Source organism: Solanum pennellii, chromosome 12, assembly GCF_001406875.1.
Source record: "Solanum pennellii chromosome 12, SPENNV200".
Classification (NCBI taxonomy): domain Eukaryota; kingdom Viridiplantae; phylum Streptophyta; class Magnoliopsida; order Solanales; family Solanaceae; genus Solanum; species Solanum pennellii.
This window is the reverse complement of record NC_028648.1, coordinates 5,579,676-5,598,478: the sequence shown is the minus strand read 5'-3', so window position 1 is coordinate 5,598,478 and position 18,803 is coordinate 5,579,676. Positions and strand designations below refer to the sequence as shown.

Genomic DNA, 18,803 nt, shown 5'->3' with positions numbered 1-18,803 from the left:
CTTCGAAAATATTCTGTAAAGATGCTTGGAAGTTAGAAGTGTATCCGTGACATACATTAAATTGATCAAGGACAAATACTATGGAGCCAAGATCTGAGTAAAGAAATTGAAAGGATACTCAGGGCACTTTTTCATTTTGATGGGGTTGCAACAAAGATCAACCCTTAGCCTATCTTTATAAGCCTTGGTGATAAATAATGTACGTGACAAATTTAAAATGATATGTCATGTTGTATGTTATTTACAGATGATATAGCTTTGATTGATGAGACTCGCGACAAAGTTAAACACTAAGCTAGAAAGTTGGAGAGAAATCATATAGTCTAAAAATTTCAGGTTGTTGGACCAAGATAAAATACGTGAAGTACTGCATATTCAGTGATATTATGCATGAGGTTGACGTAAAAGTAATATTTGATACATAATTTATTCAAAGGAGAGGCAATTTCAAATATCTCTGGTCTTATCTGAGAAAATAGGGAGATTAACGAGGATATGTCATTCCGGGTAGTAGTGCAGTATGATGAAATTGAGGCTTGTATCCGATGCCTTATGTGATAAGAATGTGCCAACAAGACCAACTTTGTTGTACGAGGAGTGTTTGGAACTCAAGAACTCTCACACTCCAAAAATAAGAAAATAAGAGTGCCAAAGATGAGAATGTTGTGTTGAATGTGTGCGCATACTAGAAAAAATATATTTAAAATGAGGAAATCCGAGACAAAGTGAGAGTTACTTCAATGGAAGACAAGACGTGAGAAGTGAAATTGTAATGGTTGAGATGTGTGGTTAGGAAAAACACATTTACCTTAGTACGGAGGTGTGCGAAGTTGTCTATGATAGATTCAAGAGAGGTAGATATACTTAGATCGAAGAAATGCCACAAAGAGATATGGTTAAACAAAATATGACACATTTATAGCTAATCGAAGATAGCATTAGATAGATAAGTGTGGAGAACACAAATTAGAGTAAGAAGGATAGTTGTAACATTCCGGAAAACTAATGAACCAACTAAAGCTTAATGTGTTACCTAGTAACCTAATTGAGGTTTAGTGTTATGATTAGGGTCATAAAATAACCTATGAGACTTGGTATAAACATTTAGGGTGTAAATGTCAAGGTATGACCCCTCAAAGACCAACCAAGGACCCTTGAGGGGTCCTTAAAGGCAACCCCCAAAAGCTGTCAAAAACAACATGGTCAACGGTTGGGCACCCACGAACCGTGGGTGAACACATGCCCCACACTACAACAAAAATGATCATTTAGCAGCAATTGATTCTTAATTGCCTCTAAATATGTATTTTTAGCGGCAATTGACACTCTTTGTATATGTCCCTAAAGCCTTTAGTGATATTGGTTCTATTGACGCTTAACTAATGTCGGTAAAGACTTTAGCACTCTTTATTAATGTCAATATTTAATGCCGCTAAAATTTATTTTTGTAGTAGTGCCATAAGTAGGGGTATTGGGTCGAGGCTTGGCCTCTCCGTTCCTCCGAAGTTGCAGACCTAAACGACGGACTACCTGTGCGGCTCGTGACCCCACCCACGGTCCGTGGGTGAGAGTCTCGTGGATAATTTTTGGTCCTTAATTTTTAAGTTGGGGTTTAAGTGTTAATCAAGTAACCTAGTAGATTCATTTAATATTTTTGAAGAAACCTACAAATACCTAATAAGACCCTTAAACTAAATAAACTAACTCAGTCTCTGAAGAACCAAATCAAAAGCTCTCCCCTTCAAAATTTCTCTTACTAGAAAACACCATTGGAGAAGAAAAAAAACTGGGAGACAAAGGTTCATGAACACATCTTTCTTCCTCAATTTTGTGAAGGTTCTCTAATCAAGGCATTGTAATATTGATTTATGGATATTTTCCTTCCATAACGCCCTTTAAAACTCTATGTCTCAAAGTTGAACTTTTCAAAACCTAAGGTTTTGACTCTATGGCATGTATTCACTTTCAAAACGATCTCAATGTATTTATTGTCTTATATTATGATCAATTTGATGAATTATTATTGTTTTCCTAAAGAATTATGCAAGAATCCATGAATTTCTAGGTTTTCCTAAATTGGATTTAAAGCATGAATGTGGGTCGTCTTTGTGAGTAGATTGTATTTGAATTATGAATGTGATGGATTTCTTATATGAATTATGTTACTATACATGTTCAATGAGGTAATTTTAGAGATATTGATGAAATGTGATCTATAGCCCTTGAGGGGCAAAAATATGAGAAATTGACTATGTGTGTGAGATTTGTGTGTATACAATGAGTTTATTTTGAGAATGAAATAACTACATTATAATGTAATTGTTGTGTTGATTGGATAGTTATCCTCATGTACACACTTAGATACGAACAGAATGCAATATGAAAGGTTTGTCACATATAATGGTTCTTAGCTTTGGAGACTAGTCTCACCTATTGAACTTAGGAGCTTTAGTATGAGTTTGTTGGTTGAACGTCAAAACATTCTTCCTTAATTATCAACTTAAGTCAAAACTTAATGTAAATTTAATGGGAGTCATGCTTAGCACTGAGCGAATATCGTTATGAGCGGAAGTCCTCCATTAGTAGAGGACGAATTTCTAGAAGAAGTATCATGGGATAGAAGCTTTTCCGCTAGTAGAGGATGAGTTTCTAGAAGTAATTCCCTTATCCCATGAACTATGTGTCCATATATGTCTTTAGCTAGTGAATTCACATGAGCTAAGAGTTGTAGTTCTACCTTAGGCAAGTAGGAGAATCCCTTTTCGGTGTGGAATAGAAATCAGATTTCATGATTAAGTTCTCATGGTCTATATTGGTTAAAACTAATACAGTATGATATAATGAACTAGAATTGGAGTTATGAATTATAAACACTTAATGAACTTTCCTTAGAGTGGATAGGGGTATGAAACCTTATCCATACACTGCACAAGGTTGTTTTGATGGTTCTTAAGGTTTGTTTCCTTTATGTTGAGATGATAAATATGTGAATATGCTAGTGTATTATGCTTTTGCACTTAATCTATGATAGTTCATAAACTTGATCAAATGCATAGTTTTCAACTAAAATGTCCCTTTTTAGCATTTTAATGATTTTTATGCATAATTATTATACTTGGTATATTTTTGTGTGCTAATTCATATTTCTTCTATTTTACTATAAAGTGTAGGTTTCGACAATTTAAGATGACTTCTTCTAGTTTAAGCTTGGGCTGACTTCTCATCAAACTTGTGGTATGTCCTCATAGACCCAAGGACAAGTCTATGTAGTTTCATTTCTTTAGTTGTACTAGACGTTTTCATATTCTCTATTGTAAGGGTTGTGTCCCTATTATTTTGAGACCCCGATTATAGCAGATGGATTGATAAGACTTTGTCTAGACTTTCACTTTATTTCTATGAAAGATTTCTTAAAGATTTAAAATTGTGTTTTATTCCTTATTATTCAATACTTATACTTATGTGATGATGATAAGCTAAGTGGCTTACTTGGGTTCCCTTCGGTATTTCATGTGCCATGTTAGTCTAGGGGGTATCCTAGGATCGTGACAATAGTAAGTAAGAAAGTGTTCATAGTAATAGATAAGAGGTATCGACTTGTTGTCCATACTAGTATTCATAATATTAATCTTAGTAGTTTTTTGTTTTTCGACTTCAATTACTAATTGTTGTTTCACATAGTTTAATTATAATATTATCTTGTTGACGTCGTTTATCCTATTATTTCCCATCTCATTTCCACCTCATGTTTTTGTTACTCTATTTTGATTCTTATGTTCTTTATTACTTCTTTTCCTAGACTATCTTTATTTTAAATTGAGGATCTATTGAAAATAGTCTCTCTATCTCTGCAATATAGATATAATTTGCACACACTCTAATATCTATCCTCCTCAAACTTTTATGACGTGGTATTCTAACTAGACGTGAAGACGTGTAAAAAATGTTCGGTACATATATAAGGGGTATTTTAGTCATTTTGAGAGTATTAACTGTTTACTTGTCTTTTCAACGTGTCTTATCTTAAGCTTATGATCTATCTAAAGCAATCTCTCCATCACAACGATAAAGATAAAACCTGCATACACTCCATGATCTCCAAACCCTACGATGTCGTATTCTAACTAGACGTGAAGACGTGTCGAAAAAGTTCGTTACATATACAAGGGGTATTTTAGTCATTTTGAGAGAGTATTTAATGTTTACTTTCTTTTTCAACATGTCTTATATTAAGCTTAGGATCTATCGACTACAATTTCTCCATCACTAAGATAGAGATAAAGTATGCATACATTTTGTCTTCTCCAAACTATACAATGTGGTGTTTTAAATAGACTCAATGACGTATAAAAAATATTCGGTACATATATAAATGGTATTTTAGTCACTGTGATAAAAGATAAAATCTACATACACTCCATGATCTCCAAACCTTATGACGTCGTATTCTAACTAGACGTGAAGACGTGTCAAAAATGTTCGTTACATATATATGAGGTGTTTTAGTAATTTTGAGAGAGTATTTAATGCTTACTTGCCTTATAACATGTCTTATCTTAAGCTTATGATCTATTAAATACAACTTCTCCTTCGCTAAGATAGAGATAAAATTTGCATACATTTTATCTTCTCCAAACTATACAACGTAGTGTTCTAAATAGACTCGATGACGTGTAAAAAATGTTCGGTACATATTTAAGGGGTATTTTAGTCATTTTGAGAGTATTCACTGTTTACTTGCCTTTTCAACGTGTCTTATCTTAAGCTTAGGATCTATCGAAAGCAATCTCTCCATCAAAACGATAAAGGTAAAACTTGCATACACTCTATGATCTCCAAACCCTACGATGTCGTATTCTAACTAGACGTGAAGACGTGTCGAAAAAGTTCGTTACATATACAAGGGGTATTTTAGTCATTTTGAGAGAGTATTTAATGTTTACTTTCTTTTTCAACATATCTTATCTTAAGCTTAGGATCTATCGAGTACAATTTCTCCATCACTAAGATAGATATAAAGTATGAATACATTTTATCTTCTCCAAACTATACAATGTGGTATTCTAAATAGAATCGATGACGTGTAAAAAATATTCGGTACATATATAAATGGTATTTTAGTCACTGTGATAAAAGATAAAAACTTCATACACTCCATGATCTCCAAACCCTACGACGTTGTATTCTAACTAGACGTGAAGACGTGTCAAAAATGTTCGTTACACATATATGAGGTGTTTGTCATTTTGAGAGAGTATTTAGTTAATGTTTACTTGCCTTTTCAACATATCTTATCTTAAGCTTAACGAGACTTGATGACGTGTCGAAAATGTTCGGTACATATATAAGGGGTATTTTAGTCATTTCGAGAGAGTATTAACTGTTTGATTGCCTTTTCACGTGTCTTATCTTAAACTTAGGATCTATTGAAAGCAATCTCTCCTTCATCGTGATAAAGATAAAACCTGCACACACTCCATGCTCTCCAAACCCTACAACTTCGTATTCTAACTAGACGTAAAGACGTGTCAAAAATGTTCGTTACATATATATGAGGTGTTTTAGTCATTTTGAGAGAGTATTTAATTAACATTTACTTGCCTCTTCAACATATCTTATCTTAAGCTTAACGAGACTCGATGACGTGTCAAAAATATCCGTTACATATACAAGGGGTATTTTAGTCATTTTGAGAGAGTATTTAATGTTTACTTTCTTTTTCAACATGTCTTATCTTAAGCTTAGGATCTATCGAGTACAATTTCTCCATCACTAAGATAGAGATAAAGTATGCATACATTTTATCTTCTCCAAACTATACAATGTGGTATTCTAAATAGACTCGATGGCGTGTAAAAAATATTCGGTACATATATAAATGGTATTTTAGTCACTGTGATAAAAGATAAAACCTGCATACACTCCATGATCTCCAAACCCTATGACGTTGTATTCTAACTAGACGTGAAGACGTGTCAAAAGTGTTCGTTACACATATATGAGGTGTTTGTCATTTTGAGAGAGTATTTAATTAACGTTTACTTGCCTTTTCAACATATCTTATCTTAAGCTTAACGAGACTTGATGACGTGTCGGAAATGTTCGGTACATATATAAGGGGTATTTTAGTCATTTCGAGAGAGTATTTACTGTTTAATTGCTTTTTCACGTGTCTTATATTAAACTTAGGATCTATTGAAAGCAATCTCTCCATCATCGTGATAAAGATAAAACCTGCACACACTCCATGCTCTCCAAACCCTACAACGTCGTATTCTAACTAGACGTGAAGACGTGTCAAAAATGTTCGTTACATATATATGAGGTGTTTTAGTCATTTTGAGAGAGTATTTAATTAACGTTTACTTGCCTCTTCAACATATCTTATCTTAAGCTTAACGAGACTCGATGACGTGTCAAAAATATCCGTTACATATATAAAAGGGTATTTTAGTCATTTTGAGAGAGTATTAACTGTTTTCTTGCCTTTTCAACGTGTCTTATCTTAAACTTAGGATCCACCGAAAATAGTGTCTCCATCACTGCGATAAAGATAAAACCTGCACACACTCGATGCTCTCCAAACCCTACGACTTCGTATCCTAACTAGACGTGAAGACGTGTCGAAAAAGTTCGTTACATATAAGGGGTATTTTAGTCATTTGACAAGTGTGAAACCTTGAAACCGAGGTGGAGGCGCGAAGGCGTGTCAAAAAGGGGAAGACACGTTGAAAAAGCAAGTAAACAGTAAAACACTTAAAATTGTCAAATCAGCCATAAAATAGTTTTTGGTTTTTCTGAAGAGAAGGGAATTGCAATAACGTAATTTCTATATATATATATATATAAAAACAAGATTTTTGATCACTATATAAGTTGAAGCCCTAGCTGCCTCTCCTTCATCTTCATTCACATTTTCTCTTCTGAAAATTGCAGTTCCATTAATGGAGTTACCGCCGTCTAGATACTTCTCTCAGAATTCCAAGTAAAAACACTGATTCATCAACTTTTTTTTTCTGGGTTTTGTTGATATGTAGATAAAGATTACTTTTTTTCAGTAAAAAAACATACCCATTTGGATTTTATAGTTTTTTTATATCGAAAACAATCGTTTTTTACCTCTAACCTGAGTACACATCACCCAGACCCCATTTGTGTATCTGGGTTTTTGTTGATATGTAGATAAAAATTACTTTTTTTCAGTAAAATTACATACCCATTTCTTTTTTTTTGTATAAACACATCCCATTCGGATCTTTTTCCTTTTTTTTTATATCGATTTATCGAAAACAGTCTTTTTTTTTTTTATTGTAAGCTGAGTACATCATCCAGACCACATCATCCAGACCCCACCTGGGTGTCTGGTTATTTTTGTTGATATGTAGATAAAAATTACTTTTTTTCAGTAAAATTACATATCAATTTGTATCTTTTTCTTTTTTATATTCAAAGTTTATCGAAAACAGTCTTTCTACACTTCATCCAGACATCATTTGGGGTATCTGGGTTTTGTTGATTTTGATGTGTAGATAAAGAATTAGGTTTTTTTTTTAGTATAAACACATACCCATTCGGATCTTTTTCCTTTTTTTGTATTTTTTTTAACAGAGGTTTATCGAAAATAGTCTTTTTTTTAATTTTATGCGTAAGCTGAGTACATCATCTAGACCCCACCTGGGTGTCTGGTTTTTTTTGTTGATTTTGATGATAGTGATGTGTAGATAAAGCGATTTTTGAATTAAAAAAACATTACCCATTTGGTGAATTTTTTAAAAAAAGTTCCCATTTTTATTTTAATCTGTGTTCATTTTGATTTGAGGATTTTTATTTTTTAATCATGTATATAGAAAGAGAATTCCTAGTAAAAAACAGTCACAAAAAGTTAATTTTTTCCTCCTTTATGTGGTCCCTTAACCTAAAAATGTTTTTTTTTCTTTTTTTCTTTGTATGTAAGTGGAGAATTCTGATTAATAAATGATGTTCTTCTGTTGTTTGTGTTTTGTTTATGTGATTTTTGACAGGAAAGAGTGTTTCACTAGAATTCTGAGTAAAAAAAATGCATGTTTGATGGTTTTTTTTGATATGGTGACTGTGATTTTGATGATACTAGTGCATTAGAAAAGGGTCATTTGGTGTTTTTTAAGTGCTCATTTTTATTTTCTAGTGTTATTTTAATGGTGTTTGTGCATATGGAATGAGTGTTCCACCTGAAGTTGGACCAAAGTCCAAAAAGATTGAATCTTTTTATGTTATTTCATTTATTTGTGATTCTGATGCTTTAATGAAGTGTGTTTCAACAGAATTTTGAGCAAAATACAGAACCATTCAATGCTTTTCATTTAATTTGGTTCCTTTTTTTCTTGTGTGATTCTGTTGATACTGTTATTCTTTTAGGATTTTTTATTCACCTTATGTGGATTCGTGTCGGGTCGGAGCCAGGTAGGGCCCGGAGGGGTTCATCCGTAGTCGAAACCTCTATTGATAGAAAATTACATTGTTTATACACGAATAAAAATTATCTTTTATCTATATAGTAGACGCCGAACCTTCTTTGGCTTTTTCATGTGTTTATTTCCTCAGATTTTGAACCTCTTGGTAAACTTTTTGGCTCCGCCATGGTTTTGTGTGATTCTGATGTTATTAATGCACAGGAAAAGAGTGTTTCCACAGAATTTCAAGTAAAACACATACCAATTTGATTATTGTTCTTCTATTTTGTGTGATTCTTGATATTATTGATGCACAGGAAAAGAGTGTTTCCAAAGAACTTCAAGTAAAAAACATACTAATATGGTTTTGTTTTCTTTTATTTTCTTTTCATTTTGTGTGTTGATGTTATTGATGCCCAGGAAAAGAGTGTTTCCAAAATACTTCAAGTAATACAAATACCAATTTGATTTTCTTTTCTTCTTATTTTTGTTTTCGTTTTGTGTGTCTGTGTGATTCTGATGTTCTTAATGTACAGGAAAAGAGTGTTTCAGCAGAGTTTATGTAAAACACATGCCCATTTGATTTTCTTTGTTTTTATTGTGTGAGTGTGTGATTCTGATGGTATTAATGCACAGTTAAAGAGTGTTTCCCATAATTACAAGTAAAACAGACCAATTTGATTTTCTTTGTTTTCATTGTGCTGGTCTGTGTGATTCTGATGGAATTAATGCACAGGAAAAGAGTGTTCCCTGGTGGGAGCTCAACCAATGCGCAGGTGCCGGAAGTCTCACCTACGATTGCTTGGATTTCAAAATCAGAGAATGCTAAACAGAAGGAGGTATAAAATCCTTTCATTTGGTTCTTCTCTAAGATTAATTGTACTGTGAAGTTTCTTAAAGAAGTTTTCGCCATTAACCTAAATAGTCGTCCACCCTATTGATTAAACTAAAAATTGCCGGTGTATATATAATATCTATGATCTATGTATACCGGCTAGAAAAAGTATACACTAAATCTGTCCGGCTATTTGTTAAGAACCCAATAATTCTCTGTATTAGAGATGTACAATTTCTTGAATCACAATAAAAGTTAGATTAGGTAATGCAGAAGTCCCGCTTTTTTCTTTTGAAATACTGAAGTCAAGTTGAATAACATCACAGCTGTCCTAAGATTCACGAGTTAGTGTGAAGTACAGCAGTGATGAGTTTCAAATCTGTTAAGAATATGGCAAGTCAGTTTAGGAGGTTGTAAGAGATAAAAAAATTTTGTTGTTGGTTTTCACTCGTCCTAGTACAAGAAACGCAAACTAGCTGTAGACTTCGGCTAGAATCAGGTTTCTCAAAGTTTTTGTCTTCATGGTGCACAAGTGTATTCCTTCAACAGATAAACTAATGTTGGGGCTAGAATAGAAACAAACGAGAAGCATAATTATCGATTATTGACCTAAAAAAAATGCACATTGTTAATGGCTTAATGCTATATAGGGATGAAATAGTCTTTTTCATTACTTACAGCGTGCAATGTGGCCCACTAACCTTCCGTTAAAAAATTACATATAACTTGCTATATGCAAGACTTCTGTCTTTACTTTTTCAATTTTTTATACATGACTTGCATAGATATTTTGGTGTGAATCTTTATTTTTTTGTGTTTTGAGATTATTACTTGCAGGGGTAACACTTGATTGTAGTACATGGTACTAACGCTGATGAAGTGTGTTCATTTTGTAGCCTATTCACCATGGAGATGTTGACATGAAAGGAGGTGATAATGATGTGATGTTCATTGATGGGAATACTGGATCCCGTGGCAAAGGGAAGGTAATCAGAATTTACCATAGATATTACAAAGAACTTAGCATATTCCTGAAGTACTGATTATCTCTGTGTTTTATGTGTTTTCTGTTGGGGATTATTTTTTAAATTGTTGCCTCATTCGCAGGATTTTCTCGAGCTATCCCTTGGCTATGGTGATTCAGCATATAGTGTTGGACCGAGTCAAGTTCAGTCTTCGAAGAAGCACTGCCCTTCAGAATCAGGTGAAGTGCCTGCGAACCTATTTTATGAAGATAATCCGTCTATCGACATGTACTTTAGTGAGCTTGCAAATTATGACTATGCCATTTTGCAATCACATTTTGATCATATGGATACTCCACCTGGAGTTGAGGTTCCAATCCCATTGATGTCTGGTTTTGCTAAAGCTAAAATGGCATCAGCCACTACAAGCACATCGTCCACTTCAAAAGCTCTGAGTTCTCCTTTTGGAAGAGAAACCCCTGAGGTACTAAAGTACCCGTCCACTTCAATTTATGACTTAAATTATGTTTTTAAGCCTACACCATTTGAGCTATCTTCGTCATCTCTGGGACCTGCTGTTGTCGAGGGCAAATTTTCTGCCAAAGCAAACTCAAAGGGGATATGTTTTAAAGAACAAAATGGTTCTACAAATATTTCGCCCGGGGTAGAAAAATCTCTTAACGTTCAAGGGTCTCATCTTAAAAGGAAGATACATTTATCCCCTGGAACAGTTTCTCATAGTTGGCATACACCATCTATTCCTGGTGGAGTTCCGTTCCCTACAGCTCACTTTGTACCTCCACCAATGCCTAGTTGGATGAATTTTCCCCCTAATATGCCAACTGCTCAAGCTTCTTCAGGGTTTATGCTCGCACCAGGTGCTATGAACCCTCTCCCTCTGCATCAGGTTCATCCAGGGTTTATGCTTGCACCAGGTGATATGAACCCTCTCCCTCTGCATCAGGTTCATCCAGGGTTTATGCTTGCAACAGGTGATATGATCTCTCTTCCACTAGAACAGGTTCATCCAGGGTATATTCTCCCACCAGATACTATGAACTATTTTCTTCCAGAACTGCTTTCTACGGGGCCTGTTCTTGCACCAGGTGCTATGCACTATTTCCATCAGGAAATGGATCATGAACTCTGGACTCATGGTCCGCATAACAGTGCAAGTCTATCACTCCAATCCGAATCAGCTCCTAGTAAGGAACAACATGGGAATTTAGGTGAAAGCCTGAAGAATTTCCGTCTTTTCAAGAAATTTGATACTGTTCAAGATCATTCAGGCCATTACTTTTCTGGACTTGCATCTCTTGACAACCTGGTTAGTTTGACTGTAAGTGGTTGATAGTTTTGATTAGTCGTTCATTATCTTATTTCTAAATGTTTGTTTTTCTGTATAGGCCTCTAAGAGTTGTGCCAAGAGGATACTGGAGGAGTGGAAGATACTGGAGAAAGATTTACCTGGTAACATGAGCAAATTTTCCAGTCTTTCTTAGCATTCCTACCTGATCTGTGATGATTATCTTGGCATCAAATTATTGAAATTTGGCATACATGCTTACAGGATTTGTTTAAGTAATGAATTTCTGAGGAGCTCATAATGTGATCCGTGATAAAAATCTGCTTGTCGTATTTCATATAACCACACTCATCTGAATGCCTTTTCATGAGCAGATACCATATTTGTCCGAGTGTATGAAACAAGGATGGATCTGTTGAGAGCAGTGATTATTGGAGCTGATGGAACTCCTTACCATGACGGTTTGTTCTTTTTTGATGTTTACTTCCCTAGCAACTATCCCAATGTTCCACCGGTATGTGTCTCATTTCTTCTCTGACTCCTTTATTTTTGCTTCTTTTTCACCTAAGATGCCTCAAGTTATCTGTGGAACTGTTCTATTTTTTCTTCTTTATTTTAACCTCAATCCTAACACCTTGCTAATTATTGCTGCCAGCATGTACACTACCATTCTTTTGGCCTCCGGATCAATCCAAATTTGTATGAGTGTGGAAAAGTCTGCCTGAGCCTTCTGAACACTTGGGATGGTAGTGGGAAGGAGAAATGGATCCCTGGTGAATCAACTATGCTGCAAGTTTTGGTTTCCATACAAGGGCTAATATTGAACGCTAAGCCCTATTTCAATGAGCCTGGATATGCCAGGATGAATGGCTCAGCCTCAGGGGAACGAAACTCACTGCGCTATAACGAGAACACTTGCATTTTTAATCTCAAGACAATGGTCTATTGTATGAGGCGACCACCACAGGTATATCGTTTATGACCATCTATAACTTAATGAACTTTTCAATTATGCCTTGCGATGTTTTTTCCTTGGGATTTATCTGTTGGAACAGTAAAATTACAAAACTAAATTTTAACGTCTCATTAAGTAACTGAACCTTTAACATTGTAACAACAAAGTGACTAAACTTTCCCCCCTTGTAACAACAACAAAGCATGACTATTTTGTCGATAGAGATGCAGAACTTCACCATTATAACAGTCTAGTCACTAGACTTTTCCTTATAACAACAAAACTTACTCGTCAAGGTGACTTTATTGTTATAGTTGTGTGACTTTTTCGTTCTAAATCAAGTACTATGAATTTGAACATTCTGCTTTCTTGCTGCAGCACTTTGAGGATTTTGTTATAGGGCATTACTTTCAAAGCTGTCAAGATATTCTTGTGGCATGTAAAGCATATATGGAAGGTGCTCGTGTGGGTAGCCTTGTCAGAGGGTGTGTTCTCGGGGATGGTGTTAAGGGTGGTTCTCGGAGTTTCAAGGCCATGTTGGCAGGATTCATCGAGGTACTTGTAGAGGCATTCAAAAAGATTGGTTGCGAGGATTGTGATAAGTTTCTTCCCTTGGCAGAAAAAGCGTCAACCAGAGCAACTCCAGTTAAGATAGACGGATAGAGACTGCTGACCATATGTAGATTTCAATACTGTGTTATACACCTAATGTTGACAACTAGTTTTCAGACTTGCATCTTTCAGCTGAATGTCCATGTTTTGGATGGTAAATTTGTATATGGCTGCTATGACAATAGTTTTTCATTTGAACTAAATGATGAAGCAACTGTTTGTTAAATGTTGGTGTCAACATTATTTTTTTTGTTTGTTTTTGATGACGAGGGGAATTCGCAGTCGCTACTCCCAATCTTATGCAATAACTTGCATATCATAAGGAGAGGTAATCCCCCGTGTGACAAGTTCACCCCAAAAGGCAAATTCTTTGTTTTCATCGGGAAGGGAGTTCAAACTTGAGACCTCCAAATGGAAGTCTTAAGTCCAAATCACTAAGGGTGTGTTTGGTGTGAAGTAAAACGTTTTTGGAAAATGTTTTTCAATTTTCTTATATTTGGTTCCGTGGAAAATATTTTTCAAATCAACTCATTTTTCTCAAAATTAAGGAAAATATTTTTCAACTTGCATAAAACTTCAAATTATATTTCAAAATTTTATATTTTTACTCCACTCTCCCCCCCGACCCCGATCATCCCTCCACCCCCTTCCAAAAAAAATTAAATTTGTTTTTAAAAATATATTTTCAATTTCAAAATTTTATTGTTTCACCTCCATCCCGGACTCCCACCCCCAGCATTACCCCTCCCCCTCTCCCCAAAAAAAAGAAATAAAAAAAATTTAAGTTTGTTTTTAAAAAATATTTTCGAATTCAAATTTTTATTTTTTCACCCCTATCTCGACCCCCACCCTCAACACCCATCCCTTCACCCCACCTCCCGAAACAAATTTGCATTTTGTTTTTAAAAAATATTTTCAACTTCAAATTTTTGTTATTTGACCCCCCCCCCCAATGGAATCTTACTATTTATGAAAAAAAATAATCATTTCTACATACCCAACGATCTTCACTTTATGCAAAGTTCCATTTCTTCCTTCCCTTTCCCCATTCAAAAAAAATAATTTTATTTTTAAAAAATATTTTCAACTTAAAATTTTTATTTTTCACCCCCTACGCCCTGCCAACCCCCCTCCTCCCCACTCCATTTTTTTTTAACCCTAGTAAAAATAAAAAATATTTCTCAAAAATATTTTTCATTCATAAATCAAACACTAAAAATATTTTTAGGAAATATTTCTACCCACAACCAAACATAAGAGAAAATAAGTCATAAATATACTTATTTTCCAGGAAAACATTTTTTCCTTCATACCAAACACACCCTAAATCTCTTGCTTTTGCTGATAAGAAATTTCGAACTTGAGACCTCCAACATGGAAGTCCCAAGTCCAAATCATTAGGGGGTTGGTAACAAGATTGTTAGCTTATTCATGATTTCTTTCGTTTGTATCTAACTATAACTATGTCTATAGACATATTACAAGAACCTACTAGAGCTAAGTATCTGCATTTCATCATCAACATATAGCTGGTCCAGCTAAAATTTCAAAACTGCTTATTGTGTTATTTAGAAAAAGTATCCCCATAGACGCATTCAATCATATTATGCGTTTAATTATAGCCATCTTGAAGTGGTTATATTTTTTTTCATGCTTTTTCACAGAAGAATTTCAGCATCCAACATTCATGAAAGACAATTTTTATCTGAATTATGAAAGGTAATGAGTTAAGTTTGAAGGTTAATATATTATTTAGTTTTCTTCTTTTTAATATGGTTAATCTTGAGTTCGTTACCTATTATAATTCAAACAAAAACTACCTTTCATTAGTGTTAGATGTTGAAATCCATTTGGATGCTATGGGACTTGGAGACATCATTTAACGATGACAATAAAGTATCAAAACAAAAATGTGTTAAACCTATGATATTCTTATGTCATCATCTTGATCAAATTCTCTACTTATTTTTATAAGATATGACCACTTGAAGATGATCATATATCTAAAAATACGATATAAATGGATGCATCTAATGCAACAAGGCTTTAAGTTTATTAATGAGTACAATTCTGTCTTGTTCAAAATTACTCTCAGTTCTATGAGGAAAAACGACCGATTAATGATTTTGATATGTTGTTCTCTACTTTTCATGCCTCAAATTTACTCTTACAACATCAATACTAAGAGAAAAATATAAAAAAATATCCCGAACTAAAACACCTTTTTTTACAGAAATTATTGACTCGATCCCAAAATAGATTCCCTAGCTTTTCTCCAAATGAATCCACATAATAATAGACATTTATGAATATGTTTACTACATAAATATTTTTTTTTTTGAAATAAGCTTTTAAATTCAAGTACTAACTTTCTTTCTTTCTTTTTTTTTTTTTTAAAAAATGATTTCTATTTATCAAAATTTTCCAAAAATAAATAAAAAATAAAGTGAAATTGAAACGTGTAATGTGAATATTAGCTCTTCCTCATCCAATCATCAACCAACACACATTCATCACCTCATCCATTTTATCCAACAATACCACTAAACCAAAACTCTCAAAAAAGCCCAATCAAATTCTACTCAGCCACACAAATTTATCAACTCTGCTATGGCTGGTTTGCTGGAAACTATCGCAGTTCCTCGTGCCGCCGCCGGCGCTGCTTCGCCGTCGTTGTCTCCTGTTTCCGGTCGCCGGTCTTCTGTTAAATTCTCTCTATTCAATGGTCTTAAGATCCAGTCGACTCGTTCATCAGTATCCTTTAGCTCATTTGCAAAATCTGTTCCCAGTAGAGGAGGAAGAATCGTCTGTGAGGCTCAGGATACTGCTGTTCTAGGTGCTTATCTCTTTTCTCATCCTTACTTGAGTTTTGCCTGTAGATTAAAAGTTGATTGGGGATTTTTTTTTTGTTAAAACTTAATTATGACCAAAAAAATGAATTAACACGCAATTGAAAGTAGCAAAGCAAAGATAATTCAGGATTTGAACTTTACGAGTTCGAGTTTGGCATTTCTAGTATAGTAGGTAGTTGAGTATTGTATTGCTTTCCAGCTGGATGAGCTTGATGGTAGTTTGATGCACTGTAGCTGTTTCTATGTTCATACTAGTTTTAGTAGCATTGTTCTCGTAGTTTCTTTTCAGATGATTTTTGTTACTACTCGTAATTTTTCTGTGTTTTGGTTATCGTATTATTTGGCTATTTTCTGAATCATGTTATGTAATGTTTTCCCTAATATTTGTTGTGTCCTGTAATTTTCTTTTTAAACTTCTTTGATGTGCATTACTCGAGCGAAGGGTCTATTAGAATCAATATCTCTACCTCCTAAGTGGAGGGCTAAGGCCGTGTACACTCTACCCAGTGGCGCAGCTACACTTGTGTCGAAATATTATACTGTATATACAAGTAAAATAATAAATTAAGTGGCTAAATAATATATTTTGGACATCCTTGACACAACAATATGATTTAATCTAGTGGTTTCAGGCGTCTTGAAAGAGTAAAGATGCACAAATTTAAAGTGTTTGTGTGTTCGAAATTCACTAGTAGTAATTCTTTTTTTCACTTTTTAAGAAGAGCAAATTCACTTTAGCACTTGGACACCCTTTGTGAAAATTCTGGCTCCGCCACTGACTCTACACTCCGCAATTATCTTGGGGGTATTGTTGTTGTTTGTTGTTTTAAATTATTAGCTGTATTCACTTATAGTGTGTTTTCTTGTTTACAAATTTTACTTTTTAAAAATTTTTAAGAATTTGTATGCGAATTCGTAGTTAAAATCAAATGTTTTGTCCCTTGTATTTTGTACTCTTTTCACATATTGGGCAGAGTGAGTACTGACTAATGAGCAAAAGCTACCGAGTTTCGACAAATCCGTAACATAAAAACCAGTCTTGTTGTCGTGATTCAAAGATATTAGCTATCTACTGCTACGATTGTCTATTATTTACCACATTATCGCTCCCAGATTATCATACAGTCTTAAATTTGATGAGAAGTCAGTTCCATGACATTCAAGTTGGATATTCAACAGCTCATTAAAGAGTAAATCAAGTTTCTATGAACAATGCAGAAATCAAATGAGTGGAAAGACTACTAGAATCTATGTTGTTTGGACTCCCCATAATTGTTGCCGTACCTGTGTTAAATCCTTCAAAAATGCAGTGATGCACTACTTGTGGAGGATCCTACACACACTCGTCCATATTTTTTAAGAGTCCAAACAACATAAACTAGAATTACCTGATGCGTGTAAAAGAATTGAAGTAAATCCATCAAAGTGGAATGAATACATATTTGGAGAGTGTAAACGCTAACAAAACCTACCATTTGAACTTCATTTACTGTTAAATATTTGAACTCCTTTGAGGTACATTACTATTGTAGTAAAAGCGATAATTGCATATATGTTCTAATTTCTACTTTCTCCTTGACATCATGTGGAACTATTTTCAGATCACAGGATTTAGTACGGTGTGTTTACATCCCATGCTTCGTTCATTCTTCGCTAAAAAGGGGATGAATCACTTGTGCTTTTTTGTGTGAGAGCACAGGCGTTGCCCTTGTAATAATAATAATAATCCTAGTTAGAAAAATGTAATCCTCTGTTGTCAAATCTTCCATGCTAGCCAACACTCTGACTAATTACAAGGAGTAATGCAACAAATATGATGCACCGGTGTCTTACGTTGTAATTTTTGGTTGTCGAGGTATTACATGAAGTGGAATACATATTAGGGTGCTAAAACTGTAATCCATATTTTATCAGCTTTTTTGTTTATTGAACATAGTTATTGTAAAATGCAGTGCCTGGTGTTAATGATCAATCATGGGAGACTCTTGTAATCGGGTCTAAGTTACCTGTTCTGGTTGAATTTTGGGCTCCATGGTGTGGTCCATGCAGAATGATTCACCCGGTTATTGATGAACTATCACAGGAATTTGCTGACAAGTTTAAATTCTTCAAGGTGAACACGGATGAAAGTCCTGGCATCGCGACCAGATATGGGATTCGAAGTATCCCAACCGTCATGATTTTCAAGGATGGAGAGAAGAAAGATACAGTCATTGGTGCAGTCCCTAAAACAACGTTGACAGCCTGCATAGAAAAATTCTTGTAAAATGGTACATATGTAGCTCTTTTATATTTTCCCTCTTTTGCCTTTGGCACTGCAAGAATTATAACTTGATAAATCTGAGATTCGTCTGTATAGTTGTGTTATATGCTATGTTTCTTCTTTGGCATTGTGTTTGCTTCAATGTTTCTGAAGTTCAAATTTCAGTGGTAAAATTCTCTATATTGGCTTCATTTCACCATCAATGAAGATGGTCTCCCCGCTAACACTTTTTTTTTTTTTTGGGTTTCACCATGGGTGGAGCCACCTTAGGTTAAAGATGGTTCAGTGTTGACTCTTCATCGGAAAATTATATAGTGCACAAAGTGTTAATATCAGCTATTAGGAATGTATATTTGATTCTGTCATCCCCTTTCTATGAACTCTAGTTTAACTAATCAACATCAACACATTAATCTTTCAGATAAAATCTATGGATTGACATACAAAGCCTCAGTTACATACTCCTATTAAACTAATATTTTGAAAGGAAAAAAGACAAATATATTTTCGAACTACCGTAAGTGATATGCAGATATTTTTTTCATCATACTTTTGGGACATTGGTGCTCTTGTCGTCCAAAAACTA

At 34.4% G+C, this 18,803-nt stretch overlaps 2 protein-coding genes across 4 annotated transcripts; both read left to right on the top strand.

Annotated features, from left to right (window-relative positions):
• The first annotated feature begins 6,827 nt into the window (after positions 1-6,827).
• On the top strand, positions 6,828-13,328 carry LOC107005689. 3 transcript variants are annotated; one of them, XM_015204334.2, is made up of 8 exons: positions 6,828-6,985; positions 9,166-9,268; positions 10,161-10,250; positions 10,372-11,556; positions 11,636-11,699; positions 11,910-12,049; positions 12,191-12,502; positions 12,869-13,328. In XM_015204334.2, exons 1-8 carry the CDS (start codon positions 6,945-6,947, stop codon positions 13,151-13,153), a joined length of 2,220 nt encoding a protein of 739 aa, XP_015059820.1. In that variant the 5' UTR covers positions 6,828-6,944; the 3' UTR covers positions 13,154-13,328. The 3 variants fall into 3 exon arrangements, with proteins under 3 accessions (XP_015059820.1, XP_015059821.1, XP_027769142.1); XM_015204335.2 differs by lacking the exon at positions 6,828-6,985 and adding an exon at positions 7,983-8,678; XM_027913341.1 differs by lacking the exon at positions 6,828-6,985 and adding an exon at positions 8,689-8,773.
• Positions 13,329-15,604: 2,276 nt separating this feature from the next.
• On the top strand, positions 15,605-18,387 carry LOC107007428 (thioredoxin 1-like). Its single transcript, XM_015206052.2, has 2 exons — positions 15,605-15,938; positions 17,907-18,387. Exons 1-2 carry the CDS (start codon positions 15,713-15,715, stop codon positions 18,218-18,220), a joined length of 540 nt encoding a protein of 179 aa, XP_015061538.1. The 5' UTR covers positions 15,605-15,712; the 3' UTR covers positions 18,221-18,387.
• Positions 18,388-18,803: the final 416 nt, after the last annotated feature.